Source organism: Oncorhynchus keta, chromosome 8 (assembly GCF_023373465.1).
Source record: "Oncorhynchus keta strain PuntledgeMale-10-30-2019 chromosome 8, Oket_V2, whole genome shotgun sequence".
Lineage (NCBI taxonomy): Eukaryota > Metazoa > Chordata > Actinopteri > Salmoniformes > Salmonidae > Oncorhynchus > Oncorhynchus keta.
The window spans coordinates 17,076,051-17,099,234 of record NC_068428.1 but is presented as its reverse complement, the minus strand read 5'-3'; the positions used below and the strand labels follow the sequence as shown (position 1 = coordinate 17,099,234).

Sequence of the window (23,184 nt, the reverse complement as noted above, 5' to 3'; positions counted from 1 at the left end):
AAGTAAAAAAGGCATAATGACTAGAAATATTTAATGATCGTATCGTTGTGTTTACAGATGCTACACTGCTATGAAAGAGGGCTGAGTGCTTCACACTGTATATTTGACCTCGGCATTCTGTTAATTAAATAATAACGTGACATTATACTGTAGTATCACGGACAGTAGCTTTGGCTTGCATGTGTTCAGAATGTTCCTCCCTCCTGATCTGAAATATCAAAATGACACCACACCACTATGTTTCAGGATGAATGTCTGTATACTGATGGACGGCTGTTCTCTGGTTGACGTTTTTTGAAATTAAGAGCCATTTGGTTATTGACTTGAAACGCCTGAGGCCAGTCGGAATGGAGTGATGAAATGCACCCTGGGATTAGGACTCTTATGAATGAAACTGATGGGAGGAATTTTATCTGAGGGAAAGGGTGGGGTGGAGGTGCTACCCGGTAGGGCAGTTGCTCAAACAGGTGCCACACACGCACAGAGGGAGCCCGATAGCGGGTAATTAACTGAAGTAAGGACACTGCACAATATAACGAAAGATATCTTTCAAAAATCACGTTGATGAGTTAAGAATTCAAATGGGCTTCCTTTATATGAATAAGTCATGCCTTTAGTTAAATAGCAGAAAATATATCATTCAGTCGGCATTCATACCGTTTGTAGGTTATGGCGATATCATCTCTATGAATGCAGCTCTGCCACGGCATGGAAGCAGTTTATCTTCGCGCACTCCGCTTTATTGCGGGCGAAAGGTTCAGTACACATCACTGCGCTCTGTATCAGAAAGTAGGCTGTCCCTCTTTGAAGTCTAGTAAATCGATGCATTGCACTCTTTTTCTATATAAAGCCCTCGTGCACAAACTACCGCCGCACCTTACTTCATTGTTAGCCTCCAGATTGAGGAGCTACCAGACTCGGTCTCAGGGATGGATAACTCTGGAGATCCCGTCGATCTCCACTGAGTTAGGTAAATCTGCTTTTAGTTTTATTGCACCTTGTGGAATAATCTCTCAAATTGGATGATTTGGTACCTCTATAGGACCGTTAAGAACAAATGCGTATGTACAATGACGGCCTACCCAGTCCAACCCTAACCCGGACAGCGCTGGGCCAATTGTACGTTGCCCTATGGGACTCCCATCGAACATAGGGCCTGGAATCGAACCAGGGTCAGTAGTGACGCCTCTAGCACTGAGGTGCAGTGCCTTAGACCACTGCACCACTCAGGAAGGGGTTTTGAGACAGCTGTTTTGTGTTTTGTTTTCCATGATTGAGTTTTTTTTCTCTTTTGCTTTTCATAGTGTATTGATGTGTATATTTTTGTAAGTACAAGGCTCATCTGTAAAAGGCTCATCTTACAAGACGCCCTGCCAAAATAAAGGTGAGAAATAAAATACCTTAGGTACTGTTTTTGGTTTTACTATTATTCAGTACAACTTAAATACAAAGCATGTCTACACATGTTCAATTTATTGTGTAGGCTTGTATGTTAGAAGTGTCTGCCACTCATTTCTTTCTTTGGTGCTGCCATCCCAGTGTAATTGGATTTTGACATTTGTAGGGGCTATCAACTTGACAGGACCTATTGATTCCCCTCTGGATGTGTTTCACATGTCATGATGTGAGCTCTGACTACAGTAAAGGGCGAACCCTCATTTATTTCTGCTATATAATCCATAATGAAATTAAAGTAATATCACTGCCTCTGATATCTTATGCAGCAACTGTTGCTAGGAGGTAGCCTCTCACTATTCAGCAGGGTTTGCAATGGGGACATCGATTCATAGGTGAATATGCGTATTGCACAATGTGATGGGACTGGCTGTGAAGGATACCAATTAACAAATGACCTTTGGAAAGATAATGTAAAGGTAATGAATGCACTGCTCACTGTTTGCCTGCTCTTGGAGTAGGCAGGTTACAGACAATACAATCAGTACACTTGCACAGAACAGTACCACCTGTTGTTACATTCTATATTGCTGCTCCTATACAATCCATAGGGCATAGGCCTACATACAACCTTTGGCTGAATCTCTCAGTAATGGCTGTAGTCCTGAGCGGTAGGTAACCCCAGGGATGTAGCAGGGCTGTTAGACAGACAGTTAGTTCCCCTCTGGACCCAGGCTAGTCAGTCACAGCAAGAGAGCCATGGCCTGGAGTTTAATATCTATCCGCACAATAACCATTTCCGGTATCTATCCGATCTGATGAGAGGCAGCTGCGGGCACCGCCACAGCTAGGCGTCACAATCAAACAGGCCTCCGGACTAAAATAACCATTAACTGTAGCCTTACTGTGAGCGTACTTTGGCCTCTGGCTACAGTTCCAGACCTTTGTGTCACAGGTGTGCACTAGCCAGGTAATTAAAGGGCCAGTACAAGCCAGCAGGGTTCAAGCCCCTCTCCCCCTTTCCCTGCCTCGATTGCTACAGTAGCCTCCAACACCCATTTCTAACGCATATAACCTGAAGACTAAACAATTTGACGTTTGTTTGACAGCTGTTTTGTTGGTGTACGGTCATTGTTTTTGAAATATGCAGACATTTCTGATTATCACTATGAAAATCAACTCTCTCCCAACCTGTAGCTGGAGTTTTAACAGTTTTTGACAGGTGTCTGAGCTATTGCATGAGTCCCCCTAGTGGCAGCAATATGCACACCAGCAATGGTCTGACTGAGTGGCTGTGTGTGGGCAGAGTTTGATGGGATGTTGAATCATGCGACCACGATGAGTGAATAAAAAATGGCCAAGCACATTTTGTATTTAGTAAAGATTATGCTTTTGTATTCTTGAAAATATGTGGTTTAGCTCATCTATGATTAACCTGGCTGGCATGGAATTGAAACATCACATCACATGCCCTGATCGACTGGAGTCCGCCTTTTGAGACCGACTGTGTTGTTCTGTAGCTGTCTGAGCAGAATCCTAATAGGGCAGAATAACAAGCTGTATGTTCTCTATGATTGAACCTCAACATTCTTGCCACATTACCCTATCCATTTTCTATAGGTTGCTGTGGTTGACCTTGTGCTCTCCAGTCTGATGTCATACAATGACACCTAGTAGTTGTTTTTTTAACAAGAAAAAAAATGGATGACTGTCACTTGCATCACCTTTTCAGCACACATATACATATGAGGCTGTGGAAGCAGTTGATCCCCAGACAGATTAGGCTGTAATCAGATGTCTCTGTGGGCTAGGGCTCAATCAGCACCTCTGGGCTCTCCTCAGGGTGGTTGAAGGATGGCTGGAGACAGAGACAGCCCTATGGGGATTCTAACAACCCACAGTGAGAGGGAGAACAACAGTCATAGACATACACTACTGTAAAATACTGCTATGTTTATGTATAGACATCATGGCGGAGCCTAACACTGGATGAAACATGCAATTATAGTCTCATTAACGAAATGATCAACCGCAGTCATGATTCCAGGCTAGCCAGTTGATCACAGAAACACTGATTCGAGAGACAGCCTGGTCTCTGTTGAGAATTAACCCTCTTGAAAATATCCCTGTCTTGTTTAATGACAAAGAAAGTGTTATGTATGTTTCCGTTGAAGTGCCATGAATCATCCTTAGCCTCTTTTTAAGAATTCCCTGCCTGATATTTGTCATACAATATGGGTTATGAGGATCATAGACAGAATTGGTTATAGATTGCAGGGCGTCATAGGTAGCGACAGGCTGGCGTGTTCGGGGATTGATTTATGTAGCTTAAAAGCTCTCCTATTATTTCATGTGATTTAGTGTCAGATAAAACAGCTGCTCCTCATCATTATTGGATGGGCCTTGGGATGAGACGGTGGTGGGGAACAGGGGCATAAATTACCTCTCTCTCTATTGGCCTGCAGTGTGGGAAGAGGGGAAGAAGGGATGTGCTGCCTGCTATAGAGATGGGCTGACGATCCCCTGACTTGGCTCACTGGGAAAGACTGGGAGTGCTTAAGGAGATCAATCTCAAAATGTCTCCCTTTGTAATGCGCTCGTCGTGTATCATTGATCATACTGTAGGTCGGAGTGGAGTGGAGGACCTCATTCTAGTCTAAACCTTTCTTTGTGTAGAGTGCGGTCTCATTGTTGTGATTATAAGTCTTGAAACGTGTAATTGACAAGTGTTTTGAAGGTTGCCTAATTTCTCAGAATGTGTGGGTTAGAGAATGCTTTTCCTCCATTTCCCATGTCTGTTCGACCTACTGAGACTTCGCTTTGTTTGTGATTGTCTTGTTTTTGAGTGAGACAATGACTTATTCAAGTCTAATTGTATTCGTCACATCCTTCGTAAACAACAGGTGTAGACTAACAGTGAAATGCTTACTTACGGGGCCATCCCAACAATGTAGAGAAAACGGAGAACAATGTAGAGAAAACAGAGAACAATGTAGACAATGTAGAGAAAACAGAGAAAAAATAAAAAGGTTAAACATAATAAATGCACAATGAGTAACAATAACTTGGCTATATACATGGGGTACCAGCAGGGGTACGAGGTAATTGAGGTAGATATGTACATATAACTAGGAATAAAGTGACAGATAATAAACAGTAGCAGCAGTGTATCTGATGAGTCAAAAGAGTTTGTGTGATGAGTCAAAAGAGGACTATGCAGATAGTCCAGGTAGCTATTTCACTAACTATTTAGCAGTCTTATTGCTTGGGGTTAGAAGCTGTTCAAGGTCGTTCTGGTTTCAGACTTGGTGCATCGGTACCACCTGCCTTGCGGTAGCAGAGAGAACGGTCTATGACTTTGGTGGCTGGAGTCTTTAGGGCCTTCCTCTGTGACCACCTGGATGGCAGGGACCTCGGCCCCAGTGATGTACTGGGTCGTATGCATTAACCTTTAGCGTCTTGCGGTCTGATGCTAAGCAGTTGACATACCAAGCGGTGATGCAGCCACTCAAGATGATCGCAACGTGCAGCTATAGAATTTGTTGAGGATCTGAGGGATAATGCCCCATTTTTTTCAGCCTCCTGAGGGAGATGAGGCGTTGTTGTGCCCTCTTCACAACTGTGCTGGTGTATTTGGACCATGATAGATCCTTAGTGATGTGGACACAGAAGAACTTGAAGCTCTCGACCCGCTCCACTCCAGCCCCAACAATGTGAATGGGGGTGTGCTCGGTCCGTTTTGCTCTACGGCCCTCACAAGTGTCACGTGACTCAGAATGGCGGTAGTTTTGTGCCAACAGATATAAGGGATTAAATGTGTAAAAATATATATATATATTTCCTGAGCTTTCTTTTATCTCCTAGATATAGGACAGACACTTCAAAACCTTATTCTTTATGATTTATCTTTTGACTGTCTTTTTTGCCATTTATGAAATTGTTGTTCAATGCGATTATATGGGCTATAGTAGTAATTGGTAAATATATTTTTTTGATACTTAAAGGGATCCTAAAATTCTAAATCAAATAGTTAAATGAGCCATGGTATGAGTCAAGTGCAAGTGTTGGTTCAGGAAAGTACATTATTGGGGGTATTTATTTATTTAATAAAAAATGTTTTGGGGGTGGGGTCAAGGTGATTATTTAAGAAAATCTTTGAAGAGGTAGAGTTTCGGGTGCTTGCGGAAGATGGGCAGGAACTCTGCTCTCCTAGCTTCAGGTTGATGTTGAAAATTAGATCCAAAGATGAAGGCAGAGACCATTTAATTGTATAATAGCAAAAGCTTTAATACAAGCCGCTGCAGGGGAGATCTACCTCTGATTTCACAGGGAAGAACTCAGAGTGAATGGTTGCATGTCCCTTATATAGTGGGAGGTGATAATACAATCATATTGTTAACACAATAGTTATTTAATAATACAAGCAACAGTTCTGGGAACACAATGGCCTTGTCTTAGGGTGCAGACATAACCGGAGTCTATGAAAGGTAAAACATCACAGTCCAACACAGAACATGTCCCTTGAGAAGTTAAAACAGTTTCTTTTTATTTAACCGGCAGTGTTGTTTTTTTGGGGGGACACATGAATCAAGGTGTGAGTCATGTCTCCGGAGGGGGAAAGGTAAATCATTGTAGAAAAGAATAGTACACACCCAAATCTGTGCCCAATGTCTAATTTGTCAAGAATACAACGCAGGGAAGCGAGTACCGACCTCTTTGTCAAGCCTACCAGTCCCCTGGGGCCCCTTTAATATGCAAATTAATTTTGTTCACCTGTCTGTAAAATGAAAAAAGATATGTTGGTAATGGTTGACAGTTACTCCAAATGGGTTGAAGCCTTCCCCACATCAAATGAGGAAGCAAAGACAGGGGGTAAGTGCCTGTTACAAGACATTGTTTCATGATTCTGTGCACCACAAAGTGTAGATAGCTATAAGGGTACATATATGTGACCGACCGCCTCGATTCGGTCTTATGTAGCAACATTTGAAATTGTGTTTTTTACATTGGATAAAAGTAGAGACTCAGAGCGAGAAAATGGTATCATACACTTTGGTTGAGGAACAATGGGAAAGTAATTCTGCTTTGAACGTTGATAAACTTTTTTAAAAATGGCCCTTGAATTTTTTTGGTACACCAACTGGAGATCTCTTCTTCGTATACACCCATTCAGCATCATTCACATCCTCTAAAGCCTTAGCCCCACCCATCTCTAAGGATTCACATGTGAGGCCATGTTTATTTGTCACATGCACAGGATATAGAAGGCGTAAACTGTACAATGAAGTGGTTACTTGCATAGTAGCAATATCAAAAACAGAAAGTGTCCAGATAAAAATATTTAATAAGTACTTTATCAGTATTAGATAACGCTTACTTGACACTTGTCTAAATTGATGGGTCATGTGAAGGAAATGCAATAACCTCCCCTAACCACATCTAGCTAAGTGGATGGGTCACTATTGTCTAGACATGTACTCATGTTCATGAAATACAATAGATGGCTGTAATCACCCGCAGACACACCTGTCTAATGTGATGGGTCATGTAATAATCCGACAGAAGTGGAATCATTTGTTTAGACAGGTAGCGATCTTGTTGAACAATGAACCGTCATAATCCCAACTCATACTACTACCAATACACACATTGTCATAGCTGTAGAATTAATCTGCAGGTAGCTAAAGCTAACAAACTAGGTTCAACGTTAGCTAGCTAACATTAGGCTATAACTAGCAATGCAAATGGATTTCTGATTCGAATAATAGATCATACATGTAACGTTAGCTAGAGAGCCAGCAAGCTAACATTTGCTCGCTAAGTAACAGTACACTTCATCTTGCAATAAAAACTACATTCTGACAGAATTAGAAACGTATAATGTCTGAGAATGTAGCTAGACTCTTACCCGTATATATGGATGAACGCTTCACGGCAGACTGGAACCATTTAACTTACTTTTGTTATGTTCAGCTTTGTGTCAAGTCACTACTGTTCACACTGACCATGGCGTGTGCAGAAAGTAGCCCATCACTTTTTCCAACTGAACTGTCAATAGCTCCTGCAACATCAATATTGAGAAAAGTAGCAAAACTTTTGTAGTTCTCGAGGGCTAATGTTATATGTTTCAAAAATGGCGCAGTAGAAAGGACTGCCAACACATACTGAACAGCTCACGTTATAGACAGAAGACATGGCAGACCAATCCAAATGCATCTCTCAGCATTTCCAGCCCATCCATTATCTCAGGCAATCATGGCTAGCGGGAAGGTTCCTGCCTTTTTCCATGGCTAAACCAACTAGGCTCGAAATTTAACACTTTTATTCATATTTATGGATGGAATACAAGTTTTTTATTAAGGCACATGAAAGCTCACATGTTCCAGAAAGCATTTCTGCCAAATAACGCATTTTGATAAAAAATAAATGTTCACATTCCAATGCCGCTCCTGTGAACTAGTGAGGAGCGACATACGCCTAGTTTCCTGAAACGAGTCACGTATTTCACCTTAATGATAATGACAGAACTGTGTGACATGCTGCAAGTTAAGAGGAATTTACATGTACTGCTTCACCCGGAAAGTTATGGACTTGTAGAACGCTATAATCGTTTTCTGACAAATAAACTGTCAAGAATATGTGCCCTAACAGGACTCACCTGGGTGGATGCATTATCAATAGCAATCAGCTGCAGGAAAGATCTACCTCAGATTTCAGAGGAAAGAACTCAGAATGAATGGTTACATGAATGGTGTGGTTACATGAATGATTACATGTCCCTTATATAGTGGGAGGTGATAATACAATCACATTGTTTACACAACCGTTATTCTATACAAGCAACCGTTCCGGAACAGAATGGCCTTGTCTTAGGGTGCAGACATACCAGGAGTCTATTGAAAGGCATAACATCACAGTCCAACACAAAACATATTCCTTGAAGTTACAACAGCTCACCCCAAATTCTGACACCACAAGAGGGAAGATGGTTCCACTGTTAGGGTGTCAATACAGAGAAGAGCTTGGACTGGGCTGAGCGTCTGGATTAGTGGCCCGCTCCTTGCAAACGGCAGCTCTCGCATTTAGCTCAGTGCGGATGTTGCCTGTAATCCATTTCTTCTGGTTGGGATATGTACGTATGGTTACTGTGGGAGGGGACATCGTCGATGCACTTATTTATGAAGCTGGTGACTGATGTGTTAAACTCCTCAATGTCATCGGATGAATCACAGAACAATTCCAGTCTGTGCTAGCGAAATAGTCCTGTAGCTTAGCACCCGCTTCATCAGACCACTTCCGTAATAGGAGTCACTGGTACTTCCTGTTTGAGTTTTTGGTTGTAAGCAGGAATCAGGAGGATAGAGTTATGGTCAGATCTGCCAAATGGAGGGCAAGGAAGAGCTTTATGTGTTTCCATGTGTGGAGTAAAGGTGATCTTGAGGTTTTTTTTTGCCTCTAGTTGCACAGGTGACATGCCGGTAGAAATGAGGTAAAACAGATTTCAGTTTCCCTGCATTAAAATCACCAGCCACTAGGAGCGCCGCCTCTGTGTGAGCATTTTCTTGTTTGCTTGTGGCCCTATACAGCTCGTTGAGTGCTGTCTTAGTGCCAGCATCAGTTTGTGGTGGTAAAAAGACAGCTACGAAAAAATACAGATGAAAACTCTCTTGGCAAATAGTATGGTCCACAGCTTGTCATGAGGTATTCTAACTCAGGCGAGCAAAACCCAGAGACTTCCTTAATATTACAGATTGCGCACCAGCAGCTGTTAACAAAGAGACACACCAACGTTTTTAATGCTGTAATTGTTGTTTGCATGCATTTCATCTAAGGACACATTTACTGTAAACTAACCTGTCTCTTTCTGCTGTACATTTTCTCTCTACTTGTTCCACACTGACAGGGGTTTTTGAACATTTTTGTCCTTTGGACCTCAAAGGAGTCGATCATAGCTCGTGTGATGTCTCCATGAGTCTGACAAAGTTTATTTCTGTCTGTCTCCAGGTTCGACTACCAGGAGCTGCTCCACAACTCAAGCTTCTGTCTGGTGCCCCGCGGTCGCAGGCTGGGTTCCTTTCGCTTTCTTGAGGCCCTCCAGGTACGTAGTTTGTCATTTCCCCGTCAAAACCCTGTCCCTCTGAGTCTCCAAGTGGTTTCCTTGGTAACGGATGCTAGTCGTCGGCACAGTAGCCGCGATTGGAGCCTGGGAGTTGTGCAGGTCCTGCAGGCTGCCAGGCCTGATGCTTGGATTATTGGTATTGACAACCTGTCATCTTTTCAAAAACAGCCGCAGACGATTTCTGTGCTGTAGATAACAGAGTAGCCCTATTTTTATCTCTTCCAACACCTCCCACTTCCATTAACACCTGGTCTTCTCATCTCTGGCATGTTTATTTGGACTGACAGAAGCCTCTATAGAAGTATTTTAGGATTGTTTATGACTTTGAACCATCCCATTATGGATAAGCATGTGTCTATATACACTGAGTATACAAAACATGAGGTAAACCTGCTCTTTCCATGACATAGACTGACCAGGTGAATCCAGGTGAAAGCTATGATCCCTTATTGATGTCACTTGTTAAATCCACTTCAATCAGTGTAGGTGAAGGGGAGGAGACAGGTTAAATAAGGATATTTAACCCTTGATACAATTGAGACATGAATTGTGTAAGTGTGTCATTCAGAGGGGGAATGGGCAAGACAAAAAAATGTAAGTGCCTTTGAACGGGGTATGATCGATGGGGGCAAAGCGCACCAGTTTGCGTCAAGAACTGCAACGCTGCTGGGTTTTTCATGCTCAACAGTTTCCCTTGTGTGTCAAGAATAGTCCACCACCCAACGGACATCCAGCCAACTTGGAATATTAGGACGGTGTCCTTAATGTTGTGTACTGTATACTCAAATGTGGAATCTAATAAGAAAGTATAGTGTTATCACATCCAGATACACTGAGGCCTGGGTACAATGTAAAGAATGAAGGAAGCAGCCTAGTAATTTCTACCCCACTCTCTACAAGGGGTCAGTGCAGCAGTTAGGCAGACACACTGTAGGTAACAATTCAAATGTGGAAATAATCATCTCAGTGCCGACTGGGAGCTAGTCGGATTTGCGGCTCCCAAAATGGTGCTTTCTGTGCTGCCTTTTAAGGGTGAGGCAGTTGCATTCCGCAACCAGATTTCAGAGGGGACACTTTGAAACAGGAACATCAAACAGGTTTTAGACATGACACAGATTGAGCTTTCATATTGTGTGAGGGAGCTCTCTCCTATTCGTCATCTCTATCTGTCAAGCGAGGCTCAAAGGAGGGCTGTTATGTAGAGGGGGGAAGGGAAAGACAGAGGTTTGGTTTGGCTGCAGACAATGTGTTTCCCTCCAACAACACAGGAGAGAAGAGGAGGAGGATAAGGAAAGGGGAAGGGGGGAGGAGGAGAATGGGAGTGGAGAAGGAGACGAGGCCACGACGCTGAGCCAGGCTGTGTTGTTGGAGGGAAACGCGTTGTCTGCAGCCAAACCAAACCTCTGTCTTTCCCTTCCCCCCTCTACATAACAGCCCTCCATGACCAAAGAGCAAAGGGGATTTAAACAGACAGACAGGCCTCCAATCATGGACTTGGCATTTCTCAGTCTCCTTAAGTCCCAAATGAGTGTCAAACTTTTAATGATGGAGATCCAAGTCTCAGTTGAAAATGCTTGGTTCAGTACGCAGCTTTGGTTGGAAATTTAAAGGGATTCTAATGAAGTAGGCCATATTCATTTCTCCGTAAGTGCTAGCTCACCGAGTTGATTCTCCCTAAAAATGGTTGCCACTTCGCTTTTCTCACCTCTGAGCATCCATTAATAGTGAATCCTTTGTAAATTTAGCTCTGTAGAGAATTTGATCCCTGTAAAAGCCAGGCTTTAAGTGATTAACTGTTTTATGTGTTGCTGTGGTGTTTCCTTGAATTAAATTGTGTAAAGAAGTTTACGGATGAAAACATTTCTCATTTCCATTTCATTATAAAGGTGCTGCTTTGAGGAAGACCACATGTATTCCTGAATATTAAAACAGGCTTGATGAAGTATGTTCAACAGACAAAGAAAACAGAACTCAAAATAATATTGTGTAATTGGTCGCATATTTGTTTGTGTTGCAAGTGACTCATTCTCTGCACTATTGATAAGAACCAATGGCTTCTACTAAAAAACTTTATACAATACGCCTTACCATTGTGTGACTAATAGTCCACCTTTTACTCTCTGTGAAAGGCGTTCAGATGAACCTGTTTGTAGACATGAGTGCAGAGGAATCTGACACTTCACTTTCCCAATTCTTCAGTCCTGTAGAAGTGTAGAGAGCTAACCATAATAAAGGTGTCTGTGTATATCTGACCCTTTCTGTGCCTCCTCTGCCTGGGCTACCCCGCTCCTCCCCATCCTTCACCCCCTCTTCCCCCCCCAGGCTGCCTGTATCCCTGTCATACTGAGCAACGGCTGGGAGCTGCCTTTCTCTGAGATCATCGACTGGAGCAAAGCAGCTGTCATCGGGGACGAGAGGCTCCTACTGCAGGTAGCTTACTGATGGAGACATCCTCCCTATGACACTGATCTCTCTGTCTCTCTGTCTCTCTGTCTCTCTGTCTCTCTGTCTCTCTCTCTCTCTCTCTCTCTCTCTCTCTCTGTCTCTGTCTCTGTCTCTGTCTCTGTCTCTCTCTGTCTCTCTCTGTCTCTCTCTGTCTCTCTCTGTCTCTCTCTGTCTCTCTCTGTCTCTCTCTGTCTCTCTCTGTCTCTCTCTGTCTCTCTCTGTCTCTCTCTGTCTCTCTCTGTCTCTCTCTGTCTCTCTCTGTCTCTCTCTGTCTCTCTCTGTCTCTCTCTGTCTCTCTCTCTGTCTCTCTCTCTCTCTCTCTCTCTCTCTCTCTCTCTCTCTCTCTCTCTCTCTCTCTCTCTCTCTGTCTCTCTGTCTCTCTGTCTCTGTCTCTCTGTCTCTCTCTCTGTCTCTCTCTCTGTCTCTCTCTCTGTCTCTCTCTCTCTCTGTCTCTCTCTCTCTCTCTGTCTCTCTCTCTGTCTCTCTCTCTCTCTCTCTCTCTCTCTCTCTCTCTCTCTCTCTCTCTCTCTCTCTCTCTCTCTCTCTCTCTCTCTGTCTCTCTGTCTCTCTGTCTCTCTGTCTCTCTGTCTCTCTGTCTCTCTGTCTCTCTGTCTCTCTCTCTCTCTGTCTCTGTCTCTCTGTCTCTCTGTCTCTCTCTCTCCTCTGTTTCTCTGTTTCTCTGTTTCTCTCTCTCTCTGTCTCTCTCTCTCTCTCTCTCTCTCTCTCTCTCTCTCTCTCTGTCTCTCTGTCTCTCTCTCTCTCTCTCTCTCTCTCTCTCTCTCTCTCTCACATCTCTCTCTCTCACATCTCTCTCTCTCACATCTCTCTCTCTCTCATATACTGCCCCTTAGGCTAGAACACAAGGGCCTCACAACTCACTTTGTGTTTTTAGTAAGGACCACTGTGGTGGATAACGTTTACATCTCTCTCCAAATGAATATATTCATAATTCTTTGCAATTGCGATATAGTAACTTTGGGGGGGCAACCACACCCACGGTTTCAGAGGTAAACTCTCCCATTAATTATGTCAATTATGTATGATATTTTAGGTTATTTCATTACTGCATCTATTAGTAGCTGCTACCTATCTGCCCTTTCATGACTCGGAGCTTGCCGGTTATTAATGTGGTGAGAAAGAGAGGGGTTTGAAAAATGTCATGTAGACATGAAAGTGAAGAGAATGAGGAAAGGATGTGTGTCCCGAGATATAATGACAGGATTTAGCTTGAAGGTACCATTCCCCTTCTTGTCTGCTCTACCCCCACTTATGAAATCAGCACAATTAATTAGCCGGTTTCCGTAAAGGAGCTGCCCTGACACATTACAGAAACTTGACACATATTTCTCATACTACTGATTCACACAAAGATTGGATTGGAATTAGATTTTACAATCAATTGCACTATTGAGGCCACACAATGCAAGAGCAGCCTGTTAAAAGCCGTAAATGGGTTTTATTGCAAGTCCTGTAATTATTTGTGACTATACGCTTTTGAATGGAAGACATTCAGGGAAGCAAATGTTTTTTCTCTCCCTCTCCACCCTCTCGTTACAAAGTCCCCGTCCTAAAAGCATGCTAATTGTTGTCAGATACGCTATATATACAAAAGTATGTGGACACCTCTTCAAATCAATAGATTCAGCTATTTCAGTCGTTGACAGGTGTTTTAAAATCGAGCACACAGCCATCAGTAGCGGAGCGTGGGTAAAATCCCCCAAGAAAAGCCGTATTACGACTTGTATTGTGATTTGTTGCATTTTGTTTGCTCCATAACTAGTTAATTCATATGCCTTGCAACCGTGATATATAGACCTAAAGGCCGAGACAATAAGAAAACCGTAGCAGAATTCAACAACACCTTTGTTTTATCACAAAACCGGATAGCAACCCCTGCCCAGTGAAGTCCACAAAGCATATGGCATGTAACAGATCTAGAGCATGGTCAAGCAAGTGAATGTTTCTGACATTTTCAGATCACTAAACAACTATGGATTTAGAACCACAGAGAGTTGCCACAAATCACAAAGAAAACAGGAGCTGCCTCCACTATTCCAGCACCATTACAAATATACCTATAAGATATCAAAAATACCAAAAACAATTTAGTCCAATCAACTTGTGTGTGCACGATCGTGCAAGTAGAAAAACATGTTGACTCACCCTACTCGTAGAGAAACGCCAATCTCATCCTCCTCTCTTTCATGTTGATGGTATCACTCTGTCATGCAGTATACACTTTTTTATTTTTTGTTGTCCTAGGCTACCTGGCTAAAATGTTTGCTCACTAGCCTAACTTTCATTAATGGGCAATGTTAGCTAGTTAACATTAACCTTCTACATCTAGCTACATATTGAATTTCCATTATCTCAGGCCAGGGGCACAACAGTTAATTAATTAATGGTTGGATCGGAATTGCTGTTATAATCATTGGCCAGTACAAAGAATTAAATAAAACCACAAGTCCAAATCCCTATCTCCATCCATGGCTAGTTAGCTAGCCACCAGAGGACAACAACACAACGAGATGCAACAATTCTAGTTTTCCTGTCAATGACGTATGCTCTCAATGGGATTTGATAGGAGTGACGCCAAATCCAAGCTGGCTTCCCTTGGCACTTTTTTTGTTGGTGCGCCAGGACCATTCACAGTTTAGCTCAACGCTGATTGGCAAAACATTTTTTTTATATATTTTTGTCAAAGGAGGCCAGATGCTTGCTGGCTTCCCTCGCCTCCAAAGCTACGGGCGGCAACAATGTCATACTCGTTTGGACCAGACCGTATCAGATTGATGGCCTACACGTCGAGAGACAGAGGGGTGCTGTTTCGAAAGTCCGAATGCTTTCTCCTGTGAGATACATTCAGCGTCTTGCAAAAAATGTTACCTTTATTTAACAAGGCAAGTCAGTTAAGAACAAATTATTATTTACAATGACGGTCTACGCCGGCCAAACCCGGACCACCCTGGGCCAATTGAGCGTCGCGCTAATTGAAGGAAGATTATGAAACACAGAGAGACAAAAGATACATTTACATTACATTTAAGTCATTTAGCAGACGCTCTTATCCAGAGCGACTTACAAATTGGTGCATTCACCTTATGACATCCAGTGGAACAGCCACTTTACAATAGTGCATCTAAATCTTTTAGGGGGGGGGGTGAGAAGGATTACTTTATCCTATCCTAGGTATTCCTTAAAGAGGTGGGGTTTCAGGTGTCTCCGGAAGGTGGTGATTGACTCCGCTGTCCTGGCGTCGTGAGGGAGTTTGTTCCACCATTGGGGGCCAGAGCAGCGAACAGTTTTGACTGGGCTGAGCGGGAACTGTACTTCCTCAGTGGTAGGGAGGCGAGCAGGCCAGAGGTGGATGAACGCAGTGCCCTTGTTTGGGTGTAGGGCCTGATCAGAGCCTGGAGGTACTGAGGTGCCGTTCCCCTCACAGCTCCGTAGGCAAGCACCATGGTCTTGTAGCGGATGCGAGCTTCAACTGGAAGCCAGTGGAGAGAGCGGAGGAGCGCGGTGACGTGAGAGAACTTGGGAAGGTTGAACACCAGACGGGCTGCGGCGTTCTGGATGAGTTGTAGGGGTTTAATGGCACAGGCAGGGAGCCCAGCCAACAGCGAGTTGCAGTAATCCAGACGGGAGATGACAAGTGCCTGGATTAGGACCTGCGCCGCTTCCTGTGTGAGGCAGGGTCGTACTCTGCGGATGTTGTAGAGCATGAACCTACAGGAACGGGCCACCGCCTTGATGTTAGTTGAGAACGACAGGGTGTTGTCCAGGATCACGCCAAGGTTCTTAGCGCTCTGGGAGGAGGACACAATGGAGTTGTCAACCGTGATGGCGAGATCATGGAACGGGCAGTCCTTCCCCGGGAGGAAGAGGAGCTCCGTCTTGCTGAGGTTCAGCTTGAGGTGGTGATCCGTCATCCACACTGATATGTCTGCCAGACATGCAGAGATGCGATTCGCCACCTGGTCATCAGAAGGGGGAAAGGAGAAGATTAATTGTGTGTCGTCTGCATAGCAATGATAGGAGAGACCATGTGAGGTTATGACAGAGCCAAGTGACTTGGTGTATATGACTTGGTAGGAGCGACCTGTCAGGTAGGACGCAATCCAAGCGTGGGCCGCGCCGGAGATGCCCAACTCGGAGAGGGTGGAGAGGAGGATCTGATGGTTCACAGTATCGAAGGCAGCCGATAGGTCTAGAAGGATGAGAGCAGAGGAGAGAGAGTTAGCTTTAGCAGTGCGGAGCGCCTCCGTGATACAGAGAAGAGCAGTCTCAGTTGAATAACTAGTCTTGAAACCTGACTGATTTGGATCAAGAAGGTCATTCTGAGAGAGATAGCGGGAGAGCTGGCCAAGGACGGCACGTTCAAGAGTTTTGGAGAGAAAAGAAAGAAGGGATACTGGTCTGTAGTTGTTGACATCGGAGGGATCGAGTGTAGGTTTTTTCAGAAGGGGTGCAACTCTCGCTCTCTTGAAGACGGAAGGGACGTAGCCAGCGGTCAGGGATGAGTTGATGAGCGAGGTGAGGTAAGGGAGAAGGTCTCCGGAAATGGTCTGGAGAGGAGGGGATAGGGTCAAGCGGGCATGTTGTTGGGCGGCCGGCCGTCACAAGACGCGAGATTTCATCTGGAGAGAGAGGGGAGAAAGAGGTCAGAGCACAGGGTAGGGCAGTGTGAGCAGAACCAGCGGTGTCGTTTGACTTAGCAAACGAGGATCGGATGTCGTCGGCCTTCTTTTCAAAATGGTTGACGAAGTCATCTGCAGAGAGGGGGAGGGGAGGAGGATTCAGGAGGGAGGAGAAGGTGGCAAAGAGCTTCCTAAGGTTAGAGGCAGATGCTTGGAATTTAGAGTGGTAGAAAGTGGCTTTAGCAGCAGAGACAGAGGAGGAAAATGTAGAGAGGAGGGAGTGAAAGGATGCCAGGTCCGCAGGGAGGCGAGTTTTCCTCCATTTCCGCTCGGCTGCCCGGAGCCCTGTTCTGTGAGCTCGCAATGAGTCGTCGAGCCACGGAGCGGGAGGGGAGGACCGAGCCGGCCTGGAGGATAGGGGACATAGAGAGTCAAAGGATGCAGAAGGGAGGAGAGGAGGGTTGAGGAGGCAGAATCAGGAGATAGGTTGGAGAAGGTTTGAGCAGAGGGAAGAGATGATAGGATGGAAGAGGAGAGAGTAGCGGGGGAGAGAGAGCGAAGGTTGGGACGGCGCGATACCATCCGAGTAGGGGCAGTGTGGGAAGTGTTGGATGAGAGCGAGAGGGAAAAGGATACAAGGTAGTGGTCGGAGACTTGGAGGGGAGTTGCAATGAGGTTAGTGGAAGAACAGCATCTAGTAAAGATGAGGTCGAGCATATTGCCTGCCTTGTGAGTAGGGGGAAGGTGAGAGGGTGAGGTCAAAAGAGGAGAGGAGTGGAAAGAAGGAGGCAGAGAGGAATGAGTCAAAGGTAGACGTGGGGAGGTTAAAGTCGCCCAGAACTGTGAGAGGTGAGCCGTCCTCAGGAAAGGAGCTTATCAAGGCATCAAGCTCATTGATGAACTCTCCGAGGGAACCTGGAGGGCGATAAATGATAAGGACGTTAAGCTTGAAAGGGCTGGTAACTGTGACAGCATGGAATTCAAAGGAGGCGATAGACAGATGGGTAAGGGGAGAAAGAGAGAATGACCACTTGGGAGAGATGAGGATCCCGGTGCCACCACCCCGCTGACCAGAAGCTCTCGGGGTGTGCGAGAACACGTGGGCGGACGAAGAGAGAGCAGTAGGAGTAGCAGTGTTATCTGTGGTGATCCATGTTTCCGTCAGTGCCAAGAAGTCGAGGGACTGGAGGGAGGCATAGGCTGAGATGAACTCTGCCTTGTTGGCCGCAGATCGGCAGTTCCAGAGGCTACCGGAGACCTGGAACTCGACGTGGGTCGTGCGCGCTGGGACCACCAGATTAGGGTGGCCGCGGCCACGCGGTGTGGAGCGTTTGTATGGTCTGTGCAGAGAGGAGAGAACAGGGATAGACAGACACATAGTTGACAGGCTACAGAAGAGGCTATGCTAATGCAAGGAGATTGGAATGACAAGTGGACTACACGTCTCGAATGTTCAGAAAGTTAAGCTTACGTAGCAAGAATCTTATTGACTAAAATGATTAAAATGATACAGTACTGCTGAAGTAGGCTAGATAGATTTCCATTTTTTTTATTTGTATATTTTTTGGGGGAAGCCTGGCTTCCCTTGGAATTTATGAATACACGCCACTGACAGCCATGCAATCTCCATAGCTAAACATTGGCAGTAGAATGGCCACACTGAAGAGCTCAGTGACTTTCAACGTGGCACCGTCATAGGATGCCACCTTTCCAACAAGTCAGTTCGTTAGGTTTCTGCCCTGCTAGAACTGCCCCGGTCAACTGTAAGTGCTGTTATTGTGAATTGGAAACATCTCGGAGCAACAGCAGCTCAGCCGTGAGGTGGTAGGCCACACAAGCTCGCAGAACGGGAACGCCGAGTGCTGAATCGCGTAACGCGTAAAAATCATCTGTCCTCAGTTGCAACACTCACTACTGAGTTCCAAACTGCCTCTGGAAGCAACATCAGCACATTAACTGTTTATGGGAGCTTCATGAAATTGGTTTCCATGGCTAAGCATCGGCTGGAGTGGTGTAATGCTAGCCGCATTTGGACTCTGGACCAGTGGAAACGCGTTCTTTGGAGTGATGAATCATGCTTCACCATCTGGCAGTCCGACGGATGAATCTGGGTTTGGCAGATGCCAGCAGAATGCTACCTTCCCCCAATGCATCCCCCCATATACAGTGGGGCAAAAAAAGTATTTAGTCAGCCACCAATTGTGCAAGTTCTCCCACTTAAAAAGATGAGGCCTGTAATTTTCATCATAGGTACACTTCAACTATGACAGACAAAATGAGAGAAAAGAAAATCCAGAAAATCACAATTTAGGATTTTTAATGAATTTATTTGCAAATTATGGTGGAAAATAAGTATTTGGTCACCTACAAACAAGCAAGATTTCTGGCTCTCACAGACCTGTAACTTCTTTAAGAGGCTCCTCTGTCCTCCACTCGTTACCTGTAATAATGGCACCTGTTTGAACTTGTAATCAGTATAAAAGACACCTGTCCACAACCTAAAACAGTCACACTCCAAACTCCACTATGGCCAAGACCAAAGAGCTGTCAAAGGACACCAGAAACAAAATTGTAGACCTGCACCAAGCTGGGAAGACTGAATCTGTAATAGGTAAGCAGCTTAGTTTGAAGAAATCAACTGTGGGAGCAATTATTAGGAAATGGAAGACATACAAGACCACTGATAATCTCCCTCGATCTGGGGCTCCACGCAAGATCTCACCCCGTGGGGTCAAAATGATCACAAGAACGGTGAGCGAAAATCCCAGAACCACACGGGGGGACCTAGTGAATGACCTGCAGAGAGCTGGGACCAAAGAAACAAAGCCTACCATCAGTAACACACTATGCCGCCAGGGACTCAAATCCTGCAGTGCCAGAAGTATCCCCCTGCTTAAGTTAGTACATGTCCAGGCCCGTCTGAAGTTTGCTAGAGAGCATTTGGATGATCCAGAAGAAGATTGGGAGAATGTCATATGGTCAGATGAAACCAAAATATAACTTTTTGGTAAAAACTCAACTCGTCGTGTTTGGAGGACAAAGAATGCTGAGATGCATCCAAAGAACACCATACCTACTGTGAAGCATGGGGGTGGAAACATCATGCTTTGAGGCTGTTTTTTTGCAAAGGGACCAGGACGACTGATCCGTGTAAAGGAAAGAATGAATGGGGCCATGTATCGTGAGATTGAGTGAAAACCTCCTTCCATCAGCAAGGGCATTGAAGATGAAATGTGGCTGGGTCTTTCAGCATGACAATGATCCAAAACACACCGCCCCGGCAATGAAGGAGTGGCTTCGTAAGAAGCATTTCAAGGTCCTGGAGTGGCCTTGCCAGTCTCCAGATCTCAACCCCATAGAACATCTTTCGAGGGAGTTGAAAGTGTGTGTTGCCCAGCAACAGCCCCAAAACTTCACTGCTCTAGAGGAGATCTGCATGGAGGAATGGGCCAAAATACCAGCAACAGTGTGTGAAAAGCTTGTGAAGACTTACAGAAAATGTTTGACCTCTGTCAACAAAGGGTATATAACAAAGTATTGAGAAACTTTTGTGATTGACCAAATACTTATTTTCCACCATAATTTGCAAATAAATTCATTAAAATCCTACAATGTGATTTTCTGGAAGAAAAAAATCTAATTTTGTCTGTCATAGTTGAAGTGTACCTATGATGAAAATTACAGGCCTCTCTCTCATCTTTTTAAGTGGGAGAACTTGCCCAATTGGTGGCTGACTAAATACTTTTTCACCCCACTGTATATTATAATTATGGTCTTGGTTCCAACATCTGGAAGAGTGGAGGCTGTTATAGCAGCAAAGGGGGGGACCAACTCTATATTAATGCCCATGGAGTGAGATGTTCGACAAGCAGGTGTCCACATTCATTTGGTCATGTCGTGTATGTGTATGATATGCTGTGACAGGATATGAGGCACCTATGGACGTTTTGTCTTCAGAAGGAAAAAAAGAAAAAACACAATGACTGTAATAATGACAGTGTTGGTGCATTTAAAAGCACAAATAATTGTTAACAGTAATTAAATGATTTCCTCACAAGTTGTGTAGAACTGCATTCACACTGGCGTCAGATGAAATGCCATGGAGCCCTCAGGCATTCAGAGTGGAAGTTAGATACAAAATGATGCTAAAAGGTGAGGAATGTTGTCGAAGTTCGAAGGGTCAAAACACTTCTGGTTTGTAGTTCCATTTTGTGTTTAGATTGTTCAATGTAAATGTCAGTGGTTTTCTCTGGGAAAATGTATTTTCCGTTTAAATCTAATTTCCTATTAAAACCCAACTTGCTTACGACGAAGATTTGCATGACTTGTTTATGGAAAAGAACCAGCTAACTGTGTTTTGATTAAAAACAAATCAGAAACTTTTGTAACGGCACTGCAACTTTTCTACACTCCAAAAATGACAAATGAATGGCTATTGAGATGGTTTACATGTGTTTCTGTATAGATAATCTTCCACCGGGATTCATTGTAAGTAAGATAAGCAAAATGCGATCTTCATATGCATGTAAGATAAACTCTTATGTACAAACAGAGATATAAACATGGTTACGATGGTCAAGATAATAACTTAAAGTGGATCCGGAATTATTGGATCCCGTGCTAAAGATGGGCAGAAAATACTATATAAAATAAATGAAACCAATACTGAGCTACAGTATATTGTATGCTCAAAAGTATTGAAGAAATACATTATTTTATACTAATACATAGGAAGAGGTTTTCTTTAACAAGTAATACAGAAAATCTCTAAAAGTTAGGGGTCAAAATGATTGGATTCTGTGTTTTCCATACTCCAGCACCATCTCCTTGCGAGGATAACGACACTGAGCCTTTTTCTATCATGTTTTGAGATTAGACCTCCATATATAATCTTTCCAGATACTTGATGTCATGGGAATGAGATATTTTCTGTATATGTTCTTTCAAAGGTGAAACCCACCATTGGTGTGCGTGGCTAAAGAACTCCATGTTCATGTCATAATCACCATAACACCGGTTCCAATCCAAGTGCCAATGCCGTTTAGTCAAATCCAGGCGGTCAGATGACATGGTGGGTTTCGCATTCAAAAGAACAGTGCATATGCAGAAAATACCTCATCCCTACTGTAAAATATGGTGGTGGATCTTTGATGTTCTGGGGCTATTTTGCTTCCACTGGTCCTGAGGCCCTTTTTAAGGTCAACTGCATCATGAACGTTTCAGCCTCCTGGCAGAGTCAACCAGGTTTTTGGCTAAAATGTGCTGGTACCAAATACCAGCACATTTTAGCCAAAAAACCTGGTTGACTCTGCCAGGAGGCTGAAACGTGGATCTTCCAGCAAGACAATAACCCCAAGCACAAAGAAATTGTTAATTTACCACAGAATCAACATTTTGCAGTGGCCCTCTTAGTCTCTGGTCTTGAACCCCATTGAAAACCTGTCGTTTGAATTGAAGAGGGCAGTCCTTAAGCACAGACAAAGGATATCAGTGATCTGGAAAGATTCTGTATGGTGGAATGGTCTAAGATCCCTCCCAATGTGCTCTCCAATCTGATAAAACATTATAGAAATAGGCTCAGTGTAGTTATCCTCGCAAACAAGGGATCCAATCATTTTGACCCTTAGCTCTTTGAGATTTGTTTAATTACTTGTTAAACAGAATCTCTTTCTCTGAGCAATTGTATTAGTATAAAATTAGTTATTCTTTCCTTGTTTTGGATCATACAATATAGCTCAGTATTTTTATTAATTATTTTATACAGTCTTTTTTGCTCATCTTTAACAAGGAACCAAGTCATTCCGGACCCCACTGTACATCCGGCTTTATTCACAGAGTTTGTAAATGGCTCCCACACCATACAGCTGTGGTGGTGTGTGTTGGGACAAAATGAGAGTGAAGGAGAGTTTTTAAGTCAATCCACTGTTTTGGTTATATACGACAATCAAGTTGCTGCACCTGCTGTGAAAATGGAATCTCATTGCGTTCAATTATGTTGAAGAATGACACGCAACAACTCAGCACAACATGTGGAGTAGCATATTCCCCCACAGTGAAGACACATAAACACTAATGGAGAGAGGGTTATGTGATTAGATTGGTGTTATTTATGTCCTGCCTCTGACTGTATTAAAACTAGAAATACTGTCACTGCCAAACATCAGCTCAGACAGACATTGTTTTCAGGCTTCAGGTGGAGGGGGGTTGTCTTTGTGATTTGGGGGTAAGAAATGTGACGTTCATTGTGACAACGCTGATTTGTCTCTCTTGTCCCCTCTCCTGCCACATGTCACATTGTCAATTGTATGTTTCAATGTTTGTATAATTGATGAGGAGACTCAGAGATGAGAAGTGACAGGACAGAGCAGTGCTGTCTGTCAGTTAGCAGGGTTTGATAGCATTGTGTGTTTGCCACAGGAGGGACATGATCCCTAGCTGAGGGGCTCACCCTCTCTCACACAAGGCTGGTTTACCAGCACATACCAACACCTCCGTTTCCCTCTAGCAGTTTGGCCTATGCTTGGAGATACCACTGGAGAGGATAGTCCTCAATTGGAACGATATGACAGCAAATTCCATTAGTCCTCT

At 44.0% G+C, this 23,184-nt stretch overlaps 1 protein-coding gene across 22 annotated transcripts in view; it reads left to right on the top strand.

Moving 5' to 3' along the window:
- The window catches only part of LOC118386898 (exostosin-1-like), a 243,167-nt gene that overhangs the window by 176,598 nt on the left and 43,385 nt on the right, over positions 1–23,184 (top strand). For all 22 annotated transcript variants that reach the window (XM_035774872.2, XM_052523583.1, XM_052523571.1 and 19 more), the window contains exons 3-4: positions 9,400–9,493; positions 11,837–11,944. In XM_035774872.2, the coding sequence (XP_035630765.1) occupies positions 9,400–9,493; positions 11,837–11,944 (202 nt within the window). The remainder of the gene's footprint in view (positions 1–9,399; positions 9,494–11,836; positions 11,945–23,184) is intronic.